General features: G+C 43.8%; 1 protein-coding gene and 1 non-coding gene across 2 annotated transcripts; one reads left to right on the forward strand and one right to left on the reverse strand.

Annotated features, from left to right (window-relative positions):
- Positions 1 to 10,172: 10,172 nt before the first annotated feature.
- On the forward strand, positions 10,173 to 10,244 carry TRNAD-GUC. The gene has a single exon. It is a non-coding gene; the product is annotated as a tRNA-Asp (tRNA).
- A 795-nt stretch (positions 10,245 to 11,039) lies between these two features.
- LOC119363034 (UDP-arabinopyranose mutase 3) lies at positions 11,040 to 14,191 on the reverse strand. Its single transcript, XM_037628337.1, has 4 exons — positions 13,877 to 14,191; positions 12,061 to 12,311; positions 11,814 to 11,982; positions 11,040 to 11,639 (listed from the first exon to the last, which is right to left on the reverse strand). Exons 1-4 carry the CDS (start codon positions 14,189 to 14,191, stop codon positions 11,292 to 11,294), a joined length of 1,083 nt encoding a protein of 360 aa, XP_037484234.1. The 3' UTR covers positions 11,040 to 11,291.
- Between the last annotated feature and the right edge of the window lie 8,740 nt (positions 14,192 to 22,931).

The raw sequence follows: 22,931 nt of genomic DNA on the forward strand, positions 1-22,931 counted from the left end.
CGCCCCCCTTTCCTCTTTCCCCTCCCCCCTTTCCTTCTCCACCAAGGCAAGAGGGGGGAGTCCTACTCCCGGTGGGAGTAGGACTCCTCCAGGCGCACCCCTAGGGGGCCGGCCGCACCTCCTCCCTCCCTCCTTTATATATGGGGGCAGGGGGCACCCTAGAACACACAAGTTGATCTTCGTGGTCGTTCCTTAGCCGTGTGCGGTGCCCCCCTCCACCATATTCCACCTTGGTCATATAGTTGCGGTGCTTAGGCAAAGCCCTGCGTCGGTAGAACATCATCATCGTCACCACGCCGTCGTGCTGACGGAACTCATCCCTGACACTTTGCTGGATCGGAGTCCGGGGATCGTCATCGAGCTGAACGTGTGCTGAAGTCAGAGGTGCCGTACGTTCGGTGCTTGGATCGGCGGATCGTGAAGACGTACGACTACATCAACTGCTTTGTCATAACGCTTCGGCTTATGGTCTACGAGGGTATGTGGACAACACTCTCCCCTCTCGTTGCTATGCATCACCATGATCTTGCGTGTGCGTAGGAATTTTTTTGAAATTACTACGTTCCCCAACAGTGGCATCCGAGCCTAGGTTCTATGCGTTGATGTTATATGCACGAGTAGAACACAAGTGAGTTGTGGGCGATACAAGTCATACTGCTTACCAGCATGTCATACTTTGGTTCAGCGGTATTGTTGGATGAAGCGGGCCGGACCGACATTACGTGTACGCTTACGCGAGACTGGTTTTACCGCCGTGCTTTGCACACAGGTGACTAGCAGGTGTCTGTTTCTCCAACTTTAGTTGAACCGAGTGTGGCTACGCCCGGTCCTTGTGAAGGTTAAAACAGCACTAACTTGACGAACTATCGTTGTGGTTTTGATGCGTAGGTAAGAACGGTTCTTGCTAAGCCCGTAGCAGCCACGTAAAATTTGCAACAACAAAGTAGAGGACGTCTAACTTGTTTTTGCAGGGCATGTTGCGATGTGATATGGTCAAGACGTGATGCTATATTTTATTGTATGAGATGATCATGTTTTGTAACCGAAGTTATCGGCAACTGGCAGGAGCCATATGGTTGTCGCTTTATTGTATGAAATGCAAACGTCCTGTAATTGCTTTACTTTATCACTAAGCGGTAGCGATAGTCGTAGAAGCAATAGATGGCGTAACGAGAACGATGCTACGATGGAGATCAAGGTGTCGCGCCGGTGACGATGGTGATCACGACGGTGCTTCGGAGATGGAGATCACAAGCACAAGATGATGATGGCCATATCATATCACTTATATTGATTGCATGTGATGTTTATCCTTTATGCATCTTATCTTGTTTTGATTGACAGTAGCATTTTAAGATGATCCCTCACTAAAATTATCAAGAAGTGTTCTCCCTGGGTATGCACCGTTGCGAAAGTTCTTCGTGCTGAGACACCATGTGATGATCGGGTGTGATAGGCTCTACGTTCAAATACAACGGGTGCAAAACAGTTGCACACGAAGAATACTCAGGTTAAACTTGACGAGCCTAGCATATAACAGATATGGCCTCGGAACACGGAGACCGAAAGGTCGAACGTGAATCATATAGTAGATATGATCAACATAGTGATGTTCACCATTGAAACTACTCCATCTCACGTGACGATCGGACATTGTTTAGTTGATTTGGATCACGTGATCACTTAGATGACTAGAGAGATGTCTGTCTAAGTGGGAGTTCTTAAGTAATATGATTAATTGAACTTAAATTTATCATGAACTTAGTACCTGATAGTATTTTGCTTGTCTATGTTTGTTGTAGATAGATGGCTCGTGCTGTTGTTCCGTTGAAATTTGATGTGTTCCTTGAGAAAGCAAAGTTGAAAGATGATGGTAGCAATTACACGGACTGGGTCCGTAACCTGAGGATTATCCTCATTGCTGCACAGAAGAATTACGTCCTGGAAGCACCGCTGGGTGCCAGGCCTGCTGCTGATGCAACTAACGACGTTAAGAACGTCTGGCAGAGCAAAGCTGATGACTACTCGATAGTTCAGTGTGCCATGCTTTACGGCTTAGAATCGGGTCTTCAACGATGTTTTGAACGTCATGGAGCATATGAGATGTTCTAGGAGTTGAAGTTAATATTTCAAGCAAATGCCCGGATTGAGAGATATGAAGTCTCCAATAAGTTCTATAGCTGCAAGATGGAGGAGAGTAGTTTTGTCAGTGAACACATACTCAAAATGTTTGGGTATAATAATCACTTGATTCAACTGGGAGTTAATCTTCCTGATGATAGTGTCATTGATAGAATTCTTCAATCACTGCCACCAAGCTACAAGAGCTTCGTGATGAACTATAATATGCAAGGGATGGACAAGACTATTCCCGATCTCTTCGCAATGCTAAAAGCTGCGGAGGTAGAATCAAGAAGGAGCATCAAGTGTTGATGGTCAACAAGACCACCAGTTTCAAGAAAAAGGGCAAAGGGAAGAAGAAGGGGAACTTCAAGAAGAACACCAAACAAGTTGCTGCTCAAGAGAAGAAACCCAAGTCTGGTCCTAAGCCTGAGACTGAGTGCTTCTACTGCAAGCAGACTGGACACTGGAAGCGGAACTGCCCCAAGTATTTGGCGGATAAGAAGGATGGCAAAGTGAACAAAGGTATATGTGATATACATGTTATTGATGTGTACCTTACTAATGCTCGCAGTAGTACCTGGGTATTTGATACTGGTTCTGTTGCTACTATTTGCAACTCGAAACAGGGACTACGGATTAAGCGAAGATTGGCTAAGGACGAGGTGACGATGCGCGTGGGAAATGGTTCCAAAGTCAATGTGATCGCGGTCGGCACGCTACCTCTACATCTACCATTGGGATTAGTTTTAGACCTAAATAATTGTTATTTGGTGCCAGCGTTGAGCATGAACATTATATCTGGATCTTGTCTAATGCGAGACGGTTATTCATTTAAATCAGAGAATAATGGTTGTTCTATTTATATGAGTAATATCTTTTATGGTCATGCACCCTTGAAGAGTGGTCTATTTTTATTGAATCTCGATAGTAGTGATACACATATTCATAGTGTTGAAGCCAAAAGATGCAGAGTTGATAATGATAGTGCAACTTATTTGTGGCACTGCCATTTAGGTCATATCGGTATAAAGCGCATGAAGAAACTCCATACTGATGGACTTTTGGAATCACTTGATTATGAATCACTTGGTACTTGCGAACCGTGCCTCATGGGCAAGATGACTAAAACGCCGTTCTCCAGAACAATGGAGCGAGCAACTGATTTGTTGGAAATCATACATACTGATGTTTGTGGTCCAATGAATATTGAGGCTCACGGTGGGTATCGTTATTTTCTCACCTTCACAGATGATTTGAGCAGATATGGGTATATCTACTTAATGAAACACAAGTCTGAAACATTTGAAAAGTTCAAAGAATTTCAGAGTGAAGTGGAAAATCATCGTAACAAGAAAATAAAATTTCTACGATCTGATCGTGGAGGAGAATATTTGAGTTACGAGTTTGGTTTACATTTGAAACAATGCAGAATAGTTTCGCAACTCACGCCACTCGGAACACCACAACGAAATGGTGTGTCCGAACGTCGTAATCGTACTTTACTAGATATGGTGCAATCTATGATGTCTCTTACTGATTTACCGCTATCGTTTTGGGGTTATGCTTTAGAGACGGTCGCATTCACGTTAAATAAGGCACCATCAAAATCCATTGAGACGACGCCTCATGAACTGTGGTTTGGCAAGAAACCAAATTTGTCGTTTCTTAAAGTTTGGGGCTGCGATGCTTATGTGAAGAAACTTCAACCAGATAAGCTCGAACCCAAATCGGAGAAATGTGTCTTCATAGGATACCCAAAAGAGACTGTTGGGTACACCTTCTATCACAGATCTGAGGGCAAGATTTTGTTGCTAAATTCGGATCCTTTCTAGAGAAGGAGTTTCTCTCGAAAGAAGTGAGTGGGAGGAAAGTAGAACTTGATGAGGTAACTGTACCTGCTCCCTTATTGGAAAGTAGTCCATCACAAGAACCGGTTCCTGTGACAACTACACCAATTAGTGAGGAAGCTAATGATATTGATCATGAAACTTCAGATCAAGTTTCTACTGAACCTCATAGGTCTACCAGAGTAAGATCCGCACCAGAGGGGTACGGTAATCCTATTCTGGAAGTCATGTTACTTGACCATGACGAACCTACGAACTATGAGAAAGCGATGATGAGCCCAGATTCCGCAAAATGGCTAGAAGCCATGAAATCTGAGATGGGATCCATGTATGAGAACAAAGTATGGACTTTGGTTGACTTGCCCAGTGATCGGCAAGCCATTGAGAATAAATGGATCTTTAAGAAGAAGACTGACGCTGATGGTAATGTAACTGTCTATAAAGCTCGACTTGTTGCGAAAGGTTTTCGACAAGTTCAAGGGGTTGACTATGATGAGACTTTCTCACCCGTAGCGATGCTTAAGTTTGTCCGAATCATGATAGCAATTGCTGCATTTTATGATTATGAAATTTGGCAAATGGATGTCAAAACTGCATTCTTGAATGGATTTTTGGAAGAAGAGTTGTATATGATGCAACCAGAAGGTTTTGTTGGTCCAAAAGGTGCTAACAAAGTGTGCAAGCTCCAGCGATCCATTTATGGACTGGTGCAAGCATCTCGGAGTTGGAATAAACGCTTTGATAGTGTGATCAAAGCATATGGTTTTATACAGACTTTTGGAGAAGCCTGTATTTACAAGAAAGTGAGTGGGAGCTCTGTAGCATTTCTGATATTACATGTAGATGACATATTATTAATTGGAAATGATATAGAATTTCTGGATAGCATAAAGGGATACTTGAATAAAAGTTTTTCTATGAAAGACCTCGATGAAGCTGCTTACATATTGGGCATCAAGATTTATAGAGATGGATCAAGACGCTTAATAGGACTTTCACAAAACACATACCTTGATAAAGTTTTGAAAAAGTTCAAAATGGATCAGGCAAAGAAAGGGTTCTTGCCTGTATTACAAGGAGTGAAGTTGAGTCAGACTCAATGCCCGACCACAGCAGAGGATAGAGAGAAAATAACAGATGTTCCCTATGCTTCAGCCATAGGCTCTATCATGTATGCAATGTTGTGTACCATACCTGATGTATGCTTAGCAATAAGCTTAGCAGGGAGGTACCAAAGTAATCCAGGAGTGGATCACTGGACAGCGGTCAAGAACATCCTGAAATACCTGAAAAGGACTAAGGATATGTTTCTCGTATATGGAGGTGACAAAGATCTAGTCGTAAATGGTTACGTCGATGCAAGCTTCGACACTGATCCGGACGATTCTAAATCGCAAACCGGATACGTGTTTTTATTAAACGGTGGAGCTGTAAGTTGGTGCAGTTCTAAACAAAGTGTCGTGGCGGGATCTACATGTGAAGCGGAGTACATAGCTGCTTCAGAAGCAGCAAATGAAGGAGTCTAGATGAAGGAGTTCATTTCCGATCTAGGTGTCATACCTAGTGCATCGGGACCAATGAAGATCTTCTGTGACAATATTGGTGCAATTGCCTTGGCAAAGGAATCCAGATTTCACAAGAGGACCAAGCACATCAAGAGACGCTTCAATTCCATCCGAGACCAAGTCCAGGTGGGAGACATAGAGATTTGCAAGATACATACGGATCTGAATGTTGCAGACCCATTGACTAAGCCTCTTCCACGAGCAAAACATGATCAGCACCAAGACTCCATGGGTGTTAGAATCATTACTGTGTAATCTATATTATTGACTCTAGTGCAAGTGGGAGACTGAAGGAAATATGCCCTAGAGGCAATAATAAAGTTATTATTTATTTCCTCATATCATGATAAATGTTTATTATTCATGCTAGAATTGTATTAACCGGAAACATGATACATGTGTGAATACATAGACAAACATAACGTCACTAGTATGCCTCTACTTGACTAGCTCATTAATCAAAGATGGTTATGTTTCCTAACCATAGACATGTGTTGTCATTTGATTAACGGGATCACATCATTAGGAGAATGATGTGATTTACATGACCCATTACTTTAGCCTAGCACTTGATCGTTTAGTATGTTGCTATTGCTTTCTTCATGACTTATACATGTTCCTGTAACTATGAGATTATGCAACTCCCGTTTACCGGAGGAACACTTTGTGTGCTACCAAACGTCACAACATAACTGGGTGATTATAAAGGAGCTCTACAGGTGTCTCCGAAGGAAGATGTTGGGTTGGCGTATTTCAAGATTAGGTTTTGTCACTCCGATTGTCGGAGAGGTATCTCTGGGCCCTCTCGGTAATGCACATCACTATAAGCCTTGCAAGCAATGTAGCTAATGAGTTAGTTACGGAATGATGCATTACGTAACGAGTAAAGAGGCTTGTCGGTAACGAGATTGAACTAGGTATTGGATACCGACGATCGAATCTCGGGCAAGTAACATACCGATGACAAAGGGAACAATGTATGTTGTTATGCGGTTTGACCGATAAAGATCTTCATAGAATATGTAGGATCCAATATGAGCATCCAGGTTCCGCTATTGGTTATTGACCGAGAATAGTTCTAGGTCATGTCTACATAGTTCTCGAACCCGTAGGGTCCGCACGCTTAATGTTACGATGACAGTTTTATTATGAGTTTATAAGTTTTGATGTACCGAAGATTTTTTGGAGTCCCGGATGTGATCACGGACATGATGAGGAGTCTCGAAATGGTCGAGACATAAAGATTGATATATTGGAAGCCTACATTTGGATATCGGAATGGTTCCCGGTGAAATCGGGATTTTACCGGAACACCGGGGGGGTTACCGAAACCCTCCCGGGGGTTAATGGGCCTTAGTGGGCCATGAGGGAGAAGAGGAGGGCCGGCCAGGGCAGGCCGCGCGCCCCCTCCCCCCCCCCTAGTCCGAATAGGACAAGGAAGGGGGGGCGGCGCCCCCCTTTCCTCTTTCCCCTCCCCCCTTTCCTTCTCCACCAAGGCAAGAGGGGGGAGTCCTACTCCCGGTGGGAGTAGGACTCCTCCAGGCACACCCCTAGGGGGCCGGCCGCACCTCCCCCCTTCCTCCTTTATATACGGGGGCAGGGGGCACCCTAGAACACACAAGTTGATCTTTGTGATCGTTCCTTAGCCGCGTGCGGTGCCCCCCTCCACCATATTCCACCTCGGTCATATCGTTGTGGTGCTTAGGCGAAGCCCTGCATCGGTAGAACATCATCATCGTCACCACGCCGTCGTGCTGACGGAACTCATCCCCGACACTTTGCTGGATCGGAGTCCGGGGATCGTCATCGAGCTGAACGTGTGCTGAACTCGGAGGTGCCGTACGTTCGGTGCTTGGATCGGTCGGATCGTGAAGACGTACGACTACATCAACCGCGTTGTCATAACGCTTCCACTTACGGTCTACGAGGGTACGTGGACAACACTCTCCCCTCTCGTTGCTATGCATCACCATGATCTTGCGTGTGCGTAGGAATTTTTTTTGAAACTACTACATTCCCCAACAATTAGTCATTAGTAGCAATATTGGAGCAAATATCTTAGTTTAATGAAATATCTCAGTTTAAAAAAAGGGTAAATGAGTGTAAAAATATCACTCATCAAATGTCTTGTATGTGTGAAATAAAATTGCTTCGTAGTTGGCTCTTGTCTCGTTCACAATCTTTGTCCCTGCAGGTACCTAGAATCATAAAGATTGAGCCATGGAGAGGCTAAGGGTAAAGAAATCGTAAAATACTATTCTGAACACCAGTGACATAAAGGTATAGTATGGTAGCTTGAGTCCTATCTGTGGCAATATAAGAGGTGTAGTCATTAAATGCCAGATGCTTTTGCCTGATTTTATCTTAATTACTGATGCAACCTTACGCGATTGATAGGGCCTTTGGTTGGCCAACTCACTCTCGATGTAGGACGTGTGGCGATCAAGACATAATTTGGACATATCCCCCACTCTGATACGTTGCAAGCACATCTTGACTGTGCACAAACCAATATCATCATGATCTCGTCCGGAAATAAATGATTGTAAGAATAAGTCCTCATAACCATGACTATTTTTATTTATAAGTGTTCAGTTGTGCAACTTGATTTTGATATGCTTAAAGACTGCAATTTAATACTCTTGCAAAGCTTGGTAAAAACCCTTGTGCTAAAGGTGCACTTCCTCTCGTGGGTTCGATAACTCAGGGTCACCTCTAGGGAAAAAGGCGAGATCATTTCTGCTCCTTTACCGGGTCACTAAAGGGACTCATCACTCGTCCCCGTCCTAGACATGTTCAGGCTGACGACGAACAACGACAACACTTGGAAGGTCACCAGAAAGATGATCAACGGCAGGCTCAACCTTGATAAGGGCTGGGCCACCTTCTGTGTAGCCCACGAGATCAGGACCAGAGTATTATCACCTTCAAGCTGGTGAGCTCCACGAACTTGAGAGTCCTTGTCTTCAACGACCAGAGCATTCAGGTTGTGGCAAATTGCTTGCCGCACCACAAAGCATTCGACATGGAAGCTGAAGGTGTTGATGAGGGTGTTGCTGCTGCTAAGGGTGGTGTTGCTGATGTTGCTTAGGATGGATCGTTGCTATCTATGCTATGTTAATCAACTTTGAAGACTATGTGGTATTGTAGTGATGTTATACTGTTTGAACTGCTATGGTGATGGTTATGCTACGATTATGGTTATGCTAGATTAAGGTTATGCTTATGGTTTTGGTTGTGCTTATTCTTATGGTTTACGCTTATGCTTAAGGTTTATGCTATCGTTATGGTTACGCTATATATGTTGGTGTTGTGTGTGTATGTATTGGTAACCTCACCACTTCTAGAAGAGATCATCACAACACCTGTGTAGTATTTAACCAAACAACAGCTCTTTGCATCTGGGTAGAACATGCAGACAACCAAACACAGGTTCTGATGTTGCTGCTCAGTCAGAGTCGGAGGGGATGCAGACAAACGAACAACATGCAAAACTTAGTTTTTGACCTGCATCCACTCGGTCAGGCTGAGCTGGGTCACAGATACAAGTGCCCAAAATCGATGCGAGTAACCAAACACATCCAAAACCTACGGCCATGCACCTGAACAAAGTCTCACGTTGCATGCATTGTTATTCTCTGATGAAACTGAAGAAACCTAACACCCAGCAACTAGAACATGCATCGGGATTCAACAGCCTAACATTTTCAGCGGGCTATTGAGAGACGGAGGAAGTCGTGATGCGCTGAACAAGGTTGAAACTTGAAACGGAAGAGGAGGATGTTCCCCTAGGAGCAGCGCCTCCTATATATATCTAGCTTCCAGTTGGCTGCGGCGCAAGATACGAACCAAACAGTCAAATATCAGTCAGGCGGCAGGTTTCTGGCGTGAGGCCCCGTGGAGCTTTCAAGTGGCCGGCCACCACCATGTGTTCCCCGCCGCGGGCGAATAGTGTTCCCTCTGTCGGCGTCGTCCATGTCCAATCCGATATTCCGATCTCGCCAACGCTGCCGCAGCTGCTAGCACTGCTACTGGTGCTACAGCAGACGGCAGGCCCTCCTCCAGTCGTCAGTCGTCACGTCATGGCGCTAGCTGTGTGAAAAGTAAGGGCAGCAGTGCAGCTGGTTGAGCCATGGATGCCCTAATGATTGAACATGTTTCCTTCATGCCCTGCTATCTTCACTGCTAACCCAGCAGGGGTACAGTTCTTTGGTGAACTGGTTCTGTGGTGAACTGGTAATGGCCATCTGAGTGCCATGGTCGAATAGAACCAGAAACTGACGCTGTTCCGGACTAACTAGCGTTGATCGTCTGTCTGATCAGAGAGACGATCGGAACTCGGAAGTGTGTCATGATACGTACTCCCTCCGTTCCAAAATAAATGACCCAACTTTGTACAAAATTAATACAAAGTGGAGTCATCTAGTATTTTGGAACGGAGGGAGTAGCAGCCTGAACGATTCGTGTTTCTTCCTTGCTTGAAGCTCTCTTGATGGTAGTCCACGGTATTATACTCTGCAAATGCTGCTGGGTGTATATATACAAGCGGTTTTTGTGCTTATTATTGGAGGGAGATCTACATCTGGATCTGTGCTAATCTCACATATATAATGTTTTGCAAACATACACAACAAAAGTCGTTGTAGTATAGTGGTAAGTATTCCCGCCTGTCACGCGGGTGACCCGGGTTCGATCCCCGGCAACGGCGTTTTTTGTTGTCTTCTGTGTGCTATTAGCAGACAGCTACATCTAAACTGGCCAAAATTTCTCAAACTCAACCGCAACGATACTTCAGAAATAGCATGTGAAGGTTCAGAAACAATCTCCTTTTTGTTTGTCTACAAGATACCTTTTCTTAGAAGAGTCTACAAGATACCTGAATAGAAATCACAAGTTCGTGCTCACATGGGCTGTTGTGTCTGTGCTACTGGACAAGATTTCCACCCTATTGCTCTGCTCTGGCCGATTGTTTCCAAACCTGCTCTGAACATGTGTGCCACTGCTGCCTTCTGGAGTACATATCCGGTCATCAAGAAATCATAGGATTTCCACCTTATTTGCCGGGCTTTGTCGAGTTGTTTACAAACCTTCTCTGTGCTTCCAGGGGCTGATTTGGCCTGGCATGAAATGGAAACCACTGAACTGCCCCGCATTGCCTGGAAAGCACAAGCGAGTTCCAAGCCAAAAGGAGATGCGCCCTGACTCGTCCTCGACGCTGGTGCTTGCGATCTTTACATGCTGTGGCCTGTGGGCCGACAAACGACCTGGAAGCGCTCGTGTTGGCGATCTTTTATATGGCCTCTATGTTTTCTTGTGCTGTATGTATGTAGTCTGCATCCGGTCCGGGGGGGCTGCTGTGATGTATACTATGAAACCAGGGAGTGCTCCCTTTTCTCTGAATGAACATCTGTGAGTTTAAAAAACGAGTACGAATTCAGAATTGCACATCTTCAAGAATTTTTTTTTCTTCCAGAAACGTACATGTAGCTGTATGACATAATGCTTAATCCGAGAAACAAGTAACTTTATTCTATTTGAAGGTGATCCGATTCCGACAATACAACTGTCCCACACAAGCAAAAATGTAAATTCCCTAAAACCACCAGGGCAGTTGTCCAGGGAAGAAGGTAATATTTAAGTTACAACGAAGTGATATTTCTCATCTCATCGGCACTAACCAAAACAGGAGTATTTCAGTATGGATAGTTCACATGAACATGCAAACTGTATATGTATGCTACTGCCTTTCACAGTCTCACTTGCTCTTCAGAGCAGGGCCGTTTGTGGTGGTAATGGCACCCTTTGGTGGGTTGAGCTCATCCCAGGCCTCAATCCATGTGACCATGGCATCAGCAAGCTTGTTGAAGTAGCCATCCACCTTGCCGAGCTTCGCCCTCACCTGCTTGGCCAGCTCAAGGTAACACTTCTGGACAGTGGTGGCCTCCTTTGAGAGAGTCACAGACTGGAAAAAGGGGATCAGCTCCTCCTGCCAGAAGATGCCGTTGTATTCCTTCTTTAGGTTCACAAACGGGTTGCTTGCTTTGCTGTGCCAGATGTAGGGCAGACCAGTCTTAATACCCAGGCTCAAATGATCAGTAATCACCTGTGTAGACAGAGAACAGATAATTCAGTACAAAGAATTGGAAACAGGCTAGATACAATTTTTAGCATCCGCAGTGCACTAGATATAACTAATTGTCCATGGCAACCAACATGTTCAGTTTGCATTCACAGACATACCACCAAATACAGTTTTAAAGAAAATGACAGAATGTACCTTGGTGCACCATCCAGCCCACATATCATCGTAGCGACCAATAGGCTGGCCATCACCCATAAGGCCAAAGTACATTGCAGGACCAATGAGCTCACGGTCAAACGCGAGGTTCATTCCACACATAGGAAACAAGGTACCCTTCGGGATTGTAAGAACAGCATCAACATACCTGATCCCAAGAAAGAAACATCAGATTAGAAAGAAGAGATTGTTTAAAATATTGAAGTGCCAAATGTAAAATTCTCACCTGTTATTTCTCTCGCGAGGCTTGACAAGCTGGGTAGGGGCATCATAGTCTGGAATGTTGAGCCAAAGCCCATGAGACACAGCAGTTGGGGCACCCTCGCGAAGGCTGAAGGGGTACCCACGAACAAAATCAGCACCCTCACGGTAAGGGTCGTACAGAGTATTGAAGAAAAATGGAGTTGAAGGGCTCAGAAGGTTCTTGATGTGCTGCTCGAGCGCATTGATGTCCTTTCCTGATGGGTCCTTAGCAACCTGAGATTTTGTGAAAATAATAGGTTAGCAATGGGCTAATGGCATCTGCGCTGCATCACCAAATATACCGACCAATTCAGAATGGAAGACCAAAACAATGGCAGCAAGATAACAAATTTGAGAGTGCAAGCATGTGCGTGTGCTATGTCTGTCAACTAAACTACAATAGAAAACTATTACAGAACCCCCTTGACTGCAGGTGATGCCATGAAAGAGAATATGGTGTACTATTTTCTTTTCTTTTTTTGACCTTGGGTGTACTATTTTCTAGGTAAATGAATGACAAATGCAGGCCAGAGACCGATTCTTACAGTAAGAACTTTGCTTTTGCACTAGATCTCTGCTTCATAGGCCATCTCAGAGATCCAACAAAAGCAACATTATTTAGCAAATAGGTGGGACCCTCACGTGAATATACAATTGTTATTTTACATACCTTGTGTCAAGGTAGCTGTCAAAACAAACACCTCGCGCCAAGGTATGCTTTATAACTAGAGATAAATCCAACTAGAAGAAGGTATGTAGCCCATTAAAGAAAAAGGATGGTCACATCTATCGCTCAGTCCATATATGCTACTCTATCACTTTAGGCTCTGGATCGATCCACACAAGATGCAATCATTTCAAAATTGTTAGACAATCATTTATCCCAAAGCTAAAAGTACAGATGAGGACCCTAACACACAAACAAAAGATGCATCGGCATAAGTGACAAAGTAAGGCGGCAGGCGATACTTACAATTTGTACTGTCGCATTGTTATATATACGAGAAATTATTAATCCTACAACAATTGTGGGGTAACAAACTACCAACACCACATATCCATAGCTTACAACTCCACCTCATACCCATCCAACTGCAAGCAATACAGGAGTACAGGACCAAACCAGTGTGGCCACCTCCAATGCTTGATACTCCCTCTCACAAATATAAGATGTTTTAACTTTTTTCTGAATGTATATAGACACGTTTTAGTGTGTTTGTTCGCTCATTTCAGTCCGTATGTACTCCCTAAGTTAGTACAAAGTTGAGTCACTTATTTTGGGACAGAGGAAAAGTTAGTACAAAGTTGAGTCGCTTATTTTGGGACGGAGGGAGCACTTCTTCATATTGATATCCAAAACTGAAGTAACATTGTTAGATCAAAAGATGCGACTATCTATCAGTCAGTCATCTGGTGAAAAATTGCATTTACCTACCCAGATCACTTCCTCTCTCAAAAAAAAAACTAAAACTACCCAGATCACAGGGCTACGAATCACGTGATTTTAGGCGCGAGCAAACTGAGCGATCATAACTGACACGAGTAACAACGTCATGCAGCACCCCCCACGAAGAAATTAATGAGAGATCTCGCCTTTCTCCTCAATTCCCCCAACCAGATCTGAGCCCCACCCACACCAAAATCCACCTCCCGTCCCGTGACAAAAATCACACAGTGCAGGACACTACATAATTTCGACCAAATTCGAATGCGATCTAGCCCAATCGAGCCAAATCACACCACCACATAGGAAGAATATCTCGTAAGCGAGACGGCGAGAGAGCAGACAGAGCACTCACGAAGCAGTCGTCGTCGATGGTGTAGATGTACTTCTTCTTGGAGACCATGTACCCGAAGCAGCGGCAGGCCGAGTCCTTGAAGGAGATGCAGGAGGCCTTGGGGCCGAGGATGCGGTTGACGTCGTTGCGGTTGTAGAGCTCGTAGTCGAAGCCCTCGGGCACCTTGATGACCTTGCTCGGGTCGCCGTCCTGCACGATGATGAGGTGGTAGGGCTGGAAGAAGGGCCGCCACATCTCCAGGAAGTCGAGGTTGCGGATCGTCGGGATGACGATGTCCAGCTCGTCCTTGAGCAGCGGCGTCGTCGGGGTGGCCATCGCGGCGTTGCGAGGCGGGCGTCGGCGGAGGAGTTAGGCAGGCAGGCGGTGGTCGGCCGGGGTGCGGAGAGGTGTGCGAAACGGACAGGGTATATAAGGGAGGAGGAGGCCGGGCGGGGGTTTAGTGCGGGCCCGGGCCGGCTGGGCCGGACAGAGTGGACCGGCCGCGGCCGGTGTGGGCTGCTCCTTTTGCCTTTTTCCCTTTGCTTGTCATGGAAGTGAGCAGTATGTAGTCTGAGTGTGGTCTTTGGTGAATTAGTCAGACTTGCCAGAGTATTCAATCCAGACCCTACAACAAATGACATGATGTGATCTCATGTCTATGAGATTAGTTTTTCTTTGCCGAGCAGTCCAATCAGGTAACTTCAAAGTCCCAAAAGAAACAGTTCATGATTTACTTTGGACAAGTCAGCCAGCATGCCATCTCATCTTGCCGACTTAAAAAAAATAACTTAGCATCTTCAACACGCGTGCTTCGCCTCGGCGCGGTATAATTCTTTTACAGCACTAAAACAGTCTTTTTGCACGGGAGCGGCGAAGAGGTTTTTCAGATGCAAAAAACACGGCGGCGCCACCTGCAGCATCCCGCGCGCACAATCCGGCGCCCCAAATTTGCAGCGCAGCAGCCCATGCGCACGCCCGTACGCTAAAACTTTTTGTACGCGCTCTATTTTACAACGTCAGCTGAAGCGCTGTTTTCTGTCTCCGCGCACAAAAACGATTATTTTTAGCGCGTGAGGCATTTTTTGAGCGCCTATTGGAGATGCTTTTAACGTTCTGTCGTCCATCTCATCTTCCGTCCAACTACCCCCCCTTCCCACGCCCATGAAACACTCACCCCACCCCACATCCGAGTTTTTTTTACCTCGCCCGATTATCCTCAAATCAAATCGGTAGGGCAATTGTACATATCAATCGGGTGGGGTAACCTATATTCTGTTTGGTAACTAATAAATCATGGCAATTTATTTACAGCGGCCTGAAATTTTACATCTTTCAAAATTAACTTAACCTTCTGGTATTTCTCACGAAGCAATCACAGTGATTTAGTTGCATGTTTTGCAGCTACAGTTTAATTTTATATTCCAGAGAGCAGTCACGGTAATATACAATGGGCATGGTTTAGATGTATTTGTGTGCATGAAAAGGTGGGCATTTCATGCCCACAAGAAATCACATCTTCCTAAGCTAAAGTTTGACATGGGAACACTATACCTCGGTGGATATCATAATGCAAATGCACGCTTAATAATTTGAAATAGCCAGTGGATATATTATCTATGCATGAGTAGCACAGGCATTCATGGAAGCATTCATCTAGTACAATACCAAAAATGCCAAATCTACCGGATGTTTGCGTACAGAGAAAAGTTACGGGGATTTTACTTTAAACAATCCCATAACTTTAGCGTCGTGCACCTTGAGTGCCAGTGCGATTACTTGAAGGTCACACCACATTACAAGAGAGGGCACCTTTTCCCCTCTGTACGTTACAGCACAGCACGGAAGAGCTTTCAAGTCAATACGTTACAGCAGCATCACGCCGGAAAGAGACGCTTGTGTACACGAGAGAGAGCATCTTCGCTGGATGTGGCAGTAGTACTAGTAGTACGCACTAGTTATTGAAAGAGTCAATTACACTGGTGGTGCTACAACTTGGCGTAAACGAGATCACTTTGGTGCTAGAAGTTGTGGTGTACATTAAAGTGGTGCAAAAACTTGACATTAACGTGCAAATACGGTGCTTATCTCGTTTATGTACGGAGTAGGTGCTGACTAGGCGCATGGGGCCCGCTGTCAGCCACTCTACCAGAGAGATGGGGCATATGACCTGATTTTTTCAAAAAAATCCCTGTTGACTGGGAAGATTTTGTTACCTCTATGAGAAGTGAGTCCCGCATGTAACCTGAGACGGAAAACTAAATGCCAGATGTGGCCGGTGGGGATCGAATACACAACATCATCCACACAAACGAGCTGGCAAACCACTGCACCCATTAAATTTTCTTCGGCCAGTACGGGTAAAAACGTCATATGTATTTTTAATCGCAGCGCAGGCAGAGGTTAAACGGGTTGCAGATCTTGCGGCTTCTTCTGCACCTGTTAGTTTATTTATTTTTCTGTAGAAAGTATCAAAATTATAAGTGTTTAAAAAAATCTAAATTATAATCTCAGTAATAAACATAACGAACGAATATTTGTGTTTATAAATATTGTACATGCAAACAGAATAAATTATTTTATAAAATTGTTCACATATTATTTAAAAAATACTATGAATTATAACAGTGTTTGCATAATTTAGAATTTAAAAAGTTACATTACAATTCATAAAATTATTTTAGGTATACAGCATTTCAATAATTATATGCACGTTTGTATAGTTCAATGTTTTTATAACTAAAAATAATGATAATTTATAATTTAAACTGCTCATATGAATATTCATTTTCTATAATTTTAATATAAGTTGTGACTATAATATTTATGTATTCCTTAAATATTTTAATTTTATTGAATGTCCGTATTAACTAAATATTTTTTGCAGGATGTACATTTAAATGTTATTATTTACTAATAATCATTTTCATGTACTCCCTCCGTTCGGAATTAGTTGTCTTGAAAATGTATGTATCTAGAACTAAAATACATCTAGATACATTCATTTTCGCGACAAGTAATTCCGAACCGACGGAGTATAATATTTGAATAACACAAATATTTGAACATATTTTTTATTAATTATGTTTTACAAATAAATTTTAAAAAGGAACAGGTGTAGAATGGCCGCACTATCTGCAGCCCATAAAAGCTCCTCGTGCTTCCAGTTTAGTACATATAGCTTTCTTATCCGAATTAAACAAGAGATCTTGTTGGCGTACTGGTTAGTTGTGGCTTCTTGTCGGACATGGCTTGAGTCCAGCCGGCCTCACTTTTGATTTAATTTTCACTCTTGTCTGATAGGTGGGACCCACTCCTCATAGAGGTGAAAAAAAATGCCACTCTCCCATGTCAACAGGGGCTTTCTGTGAAAATATATATTTCGAGGGTGTTTTCCAAAAAATCAGGCCACACACCCCCTCTCTCTGGTGCAGTGGCTGACAGCTGGCCCCACGCGCCTAGTCAGCACTTACTTCATACATAAATGAGATAAGCACCGTATTTGCACGTTAATGCCAAGTTTTTGCACCACTTCAATGTACACCACAACTTCTAACACCAAAGTGACCGTTTACGCCAAGTTGTAACACCACCAATGTAATCGTACGCCGGAGATCAGGTTAGTTATGTTGAGTGCGTTGAGGAATCGTGCTGCGATTCTCAATTTCTCGATCGGGGACTCTTCCCTTTGCTCGTCTTACACGTTCGTGATCGCCGATGGCTACTACTCCCTCCGTTCCAAAATATATGACCCAACTTTATACTAACTTAGTACAAAGTTGGGTCATCTATTTTGGAATGAAGGGAGTAGTACACTGACCAGTAGTAAGGCTGACGAAAATGACCAGGGCGGGGTTCAAGACAAGTTTAACGTATCGTCACCAGTTAGCATAGGGCTCCTTGTACACCTTCGCTCGTATCTCGGACGCACATGGAGGTAGGGTCGTATTTTGTGCCTATAGAGCCATGGAGGTGTGATGGATCTTAACCTTTGCCAACGGGGAACGCTTCGTTTTAAGTTTTTTTTTAGGTTTGGTTAGGACTAGCACAGATGTTCGTGTGTTGCAAAGCAAGAAACATGCTCTCACACACTTCTAGCGAGTCATCTGTGTTGCCACTTCTCTTTATCACCATCGTTGATGGTGGTCAATTGTCTACCTATTTACGACAAATATGATCAATCCGTAGACGGTGAGCTAAGTCATTACACTCTAGTATGTCAATTTCATGATTCTCTCCCTACATGTTTCCAGCAGCGAACTATGTCGTGTTCTTCCGCCATGGCCATCAAACCATAGTTCAAAAACCAAAATAGGTGAGCATCCTGAATTTACGTATACTTGATGTCAACTCTGATTCCCCAACATTATATTTTTGGTCTTCTCGCACCATGCTCTCACATCCAAGAATCATTATTATTACATGATGATAACTCCATGACAAAGCAATGTGAGAGTAAACTTGTTGTTCTAACCATCAAGTATAAAAAGTGAAAATTAATATTCACAAAGTTCATTTCCATTGGCTGCAAATCAATCAATTGTCAAGTTTACTTTTCGCACTTCCTTGACAAAAACTTGACTTCCACACTGTCCTAAATAATTCCTAACTCCATTTAATAAGGGACAAGCATAATTTATATGTACCACAGGAAATTCGAAACAACATTATCAGGAAATGGAGTACCCAACATACATGTAGGTTATTTTATTTTGCACCGGTACATGCAGGTTAGTTAGCGTGTGTGATGACCTCATTTATTTAAGGGTTTGTCTAGAACTAAGTCGACTAAGACTTAACGTAGTCTCAGTCGAGTGATGTCAGCGCAGTTGTGGTGATACGATCGGCACGGCTGGATGTTGCAAACGGCGAGGAAAAATGTTGCAGCGGTACTGCAAGCAACGCCAACATATGCCGCAACCGTTCTGACTAAAATGCTACAACCGTCAATGGAGGATGTTGCGACCGATGAGATGGCGTGCTACAATCGACAAGGGATGACATGCTACAACTAGCAATACGGATGTTGCAGCCGGTAGAAATAAATGTTGCAAATGATGGGACAAAATGTTGCAAGGTCAACTGAGGCTTGGTTAAATCTGAGTCGAGTGAGTTTTAGCATGCAAGTCCGTTTATGTAATGGGTCCTCTCTCCCATCCCAGAGTTCTTCTAGGTTCCATTCTATTTCTTTCCTCTAGTTCCATTCTTTCCTGCCAAATGTATGTCATCTCTTAATTTTTTTTCTACATGCTCAATTGCTCAAATTTATTCCTTCTTTGATTTTTTTCCTTCCTTCCTCCTCATAAGAGGATTTAATGAATGTAATTTATTTATTCATTCTTCTAATTTATTTATTTTTCTGTCAAATTTATTTCCTTCTTCTAATTCTTTCCATTCGTGCTCAATAACTCATAATAGTGGGATTTTATTCCTTCCTTCCTCCACACAAGAGTGTATTCCATGTTTTAATCCCTATCCTTTATGCTCATATTTGTGACCAAATGAGACACACTCCTTGAGGTGATTTATTAATTTCAATTCATAGACATATATAAATTGATGTGATTCAGTGTAAGAAAGCGAGGTGGGACAATTCAATAGCTGAACGAACGACCTGGTGTTTACTCGTTGTGTAGCCATAGCGATTCGTATGTGGGAATCCATCCAATATGGCACACCGCACACGTATATGAAAAATTGGAAACCTCATCTTTTGTGCATACACAATAGCTAGCTCAGTTGGCTGCACATTTAGGAATAGGATGGTAGGTCGCAAGTTCGTGTCTCCACTCGAACAATTATTTGTGCCTGGTTTTTCCGGGCTGTGTTGCTGGGTTGGCTTTGTTCGAGCAACGAGTGGGTTGTGCCCACCTGGTGGGCTCACTATGGTAATTATTTTCTCCAATAACTCTTATTTATTTCATAAAAATTCCTCGTGAAGTTTCAGCTCATTTGGAGTTGTGCAGAATAGTTTGCCTGACGTAGCCTTTTCAGGTCCAGATTTCCAGCTGCCGGAATTCTCCCTCTTTGTGTGAACCTTACATATTATGAGAGAAAAGGCATTACAATTACTCTAAAAAGCATTATTATGCATAAAAACATTATAAATAACAGTAGGAAAACATGATGTAAAATGGGCATATCACTCTTGTAGGGGTTTATGATATTGTGCCTGGGAATTTGTTGTGATCCAAAACAAAATGGAGACAAAAGTTAAAAATATTGCAATGTGGTTGTGAACACAATAAGAAAATGCAAGAATAAATTAAAAAGAGCACGAAACATGAGATGATGGTTGTTTGAATCAATAGGGCTAAGGCGTACTCAGGGAGCCGGATTCCCCACTAGTATTTATCTAATGCGACCTATGCCTAGGCATAATTCAATGTTCGGATTTCTAAGTCACTTTATATGTTTCTACAAGTGGGTGTAGCCAAATACAGACACGTGCATATATGCCACTGCCACAGAGGGCGTACATCGCCATCGTTTATCCCCACTTCAGTTACATAACAGTGACTAAGGATGCAACTATGATGGTCTCCGTTTATCCCATATTGCAATGATCAGGGAAAGAGGGAGATACGTATTGTCACTTCAAACATTCGCAAACCTGTGGCACCCCGGCTCAGAGAAATCGGAACGCCCCGTATTCCAGCCCAGAGATCGAGATGAAGTCTTCTGGAATACGACATTTCTTAGCACAGAACAAACCAGCTTTCTATTACAACTTGAATACGAATACAAGGTCTCCGATATTACAATGAATAACACCGGCACAACAACACTATGCCAACTACAGTTTCTCTGTGCAAGCAGCATAACAACTCGAGGCAGCGGAACCTCTACTCGCAGCGGAAGAACGAACGGTGATGATGGACTCCAATACGCAGGGAATCTGGCTGGAATCTTTATCCTAGCTCGCGAACATAGGAACCACACCAAACAAGCAAGCAATCTAGGCACGACCTGCAAACTGGCATGACACGCCAGGTCAGTACATTGAATGTACTTACAAGCTCACAGCAACCAAGAGCAATCAAGACAAACAACAACATGGCAATTACAGGTTAACATGAAACTATATCAATCAACCATAGCATGAACAAGATGAACACGGTAATGCTAGAACAATATGAGCATGGCATGAACATATGAACATAATGATTCTAGCATGCAACATGATGACACTATCATGCACCAACTTACTCTGCTCGGGTTACCTCGTAACCATCACATGCATCACTTACCAACCTCGGACATCTCGCGATCATCTCAGGATCAAATCAAGCTTGGTATAAACAATACTGTACTAATCATTTCATGACCACAAGGAACTTGACCTTTACCCTCAATTCTCGCATAACACCACAAATATCCAACAACTCGGTATCCTCGATACCACGGTGATCCTCTCACGATGACATAAAGATCAACCAACTTCTCTCATCATCGGACCAGGGTTGTTATTAAGCACATCATTATTATTACTGTTGACTCATAGTGTAACCAACTCCGAACTGGGCCCTTATCCGCGGGCGCGGCTATCGATTGATTTAAACACACACTCTGCAGAGGTTAGCACACTGTACCCACACCACGGAACCCATGGCCTCATGCTCCCATTCGGGTGGACCAACGGTATTCTGACAAAACCGACTATTGCCCATGACACTCTCCCGGCCACTCTGACCAACTCCCCTTTGGGCTAAGTCATGTGTGGCCCCGTGCCTACCAAAGGCATCAACGGCCACCGTCGTGGCAAAACATAAACGGTCCCAAATGGGGACAAGGTACCATAACAACAACAACGGGCACACAAGGTTTATGTCCGCCTACGTAATCAGGGTAGCGTGCGCCCATAGCCTTCCCTCGTTGGAGGCACCGGCGAGAGGCATGACAATAGACCCAGTTAGGTCCTTCCCATAAAAGGAAAATGTGGTTGCACTAGTCAACTCGATATGGTGGCACCATGACTCAGCCAACAGTTGTTCAAGTTCATTATTATCCAGTTAAACTTGAACGCAACATGATGCAACTACAATGCATGAACATGGTATCAACATAAACGTGGATGTGCATCATAACTATCAACCATATCAACAACGAATCATATATCCGAATGAGCATGGCATACTGGCGAGCATAAATGACACAATCATAACTCTACCATAAACATTGCATGACCAGTAGCATCATGAATAAATACCATGCAAGAACATAGCAAGATCACTACCAAGTAAGCATGTAACCAACTAGATGCAAAGGAACATGCATAACCACGGTTCTGGATATCATACGGTAAACATGCATCGGACTGAACATCACTACTACCAGCATGTACTACTACTACCAAGCATGACATGGAAACAATACTAGCAAGTAGTACAAGATAACAAGATGCATCGGAACATAGCATGAAGGTGAACATGAAACCATGAGCATAACCAAAACAACGACAGTAGTAGCAAACAAGCAGGCAGATAACTGGCAAACTTTTATTAAATATAAAAGTGGAAACCATGGCTACTGCATGGCTATCACGCAAGTGGTTGATCTGGCTTCCCTAGGGGCGACGGAGACTCCGGGGAGAAGTGAGGTGAAGCTGCAGAACGAAACGCCGAACGGTTCTCTCTCGGAGGGGGCTAACTGGAAGCAAGTGCAAACTGGTCATTTTCACTGTGGGACCACCTAGTGAAAATGTTACCTACAGAAAGAGCTCGACGAGACGAAGACGTGAGCGTTGGTTTCACCTCAATCGGAGCTACGGTCGTGAAGATATGAGGTGTAGAAGGTCAGGGACCTATTGTGAATATTTTCATCACCAACGGGTCCCTGAGTGGATAAGGCAGAAGTGCATATAAGAAAATGCACTTTCAGAACTTGAAAAACGTACTTCGGGCCGAAGCAGAAAAAGAATACGCTTTCAGTAGCAGTAAACGTACTTCTGAAAGTACGCTTCCACTTATCTGAGTGGATAAGGCTATGAGCCACTTATGTGTGGGGTCGGGGAGGAGGCGGGATCCACTGGCAGGGGGGACGGGGCCGGCTGGGCGTCGTCGTCTTCCTCCTCCCTCTG

This window comes from Triticum dicoccoides, chromosome 2B, assembly GCF_002162155.2.
Source record: "Triticum dicoccoides isolate Atlit2015 ecotype Zavitan chromosome 2B, WEW_v2.0, whole genome shotgun sequence".
Classification (NCBI taxonomy): domain Eukaryota; kingdom Viridiplantae; phylum Streptophyta; class Magnoliopsida; order Poales; family Poaceae; genus Triticum; species Triticum dicoccoides.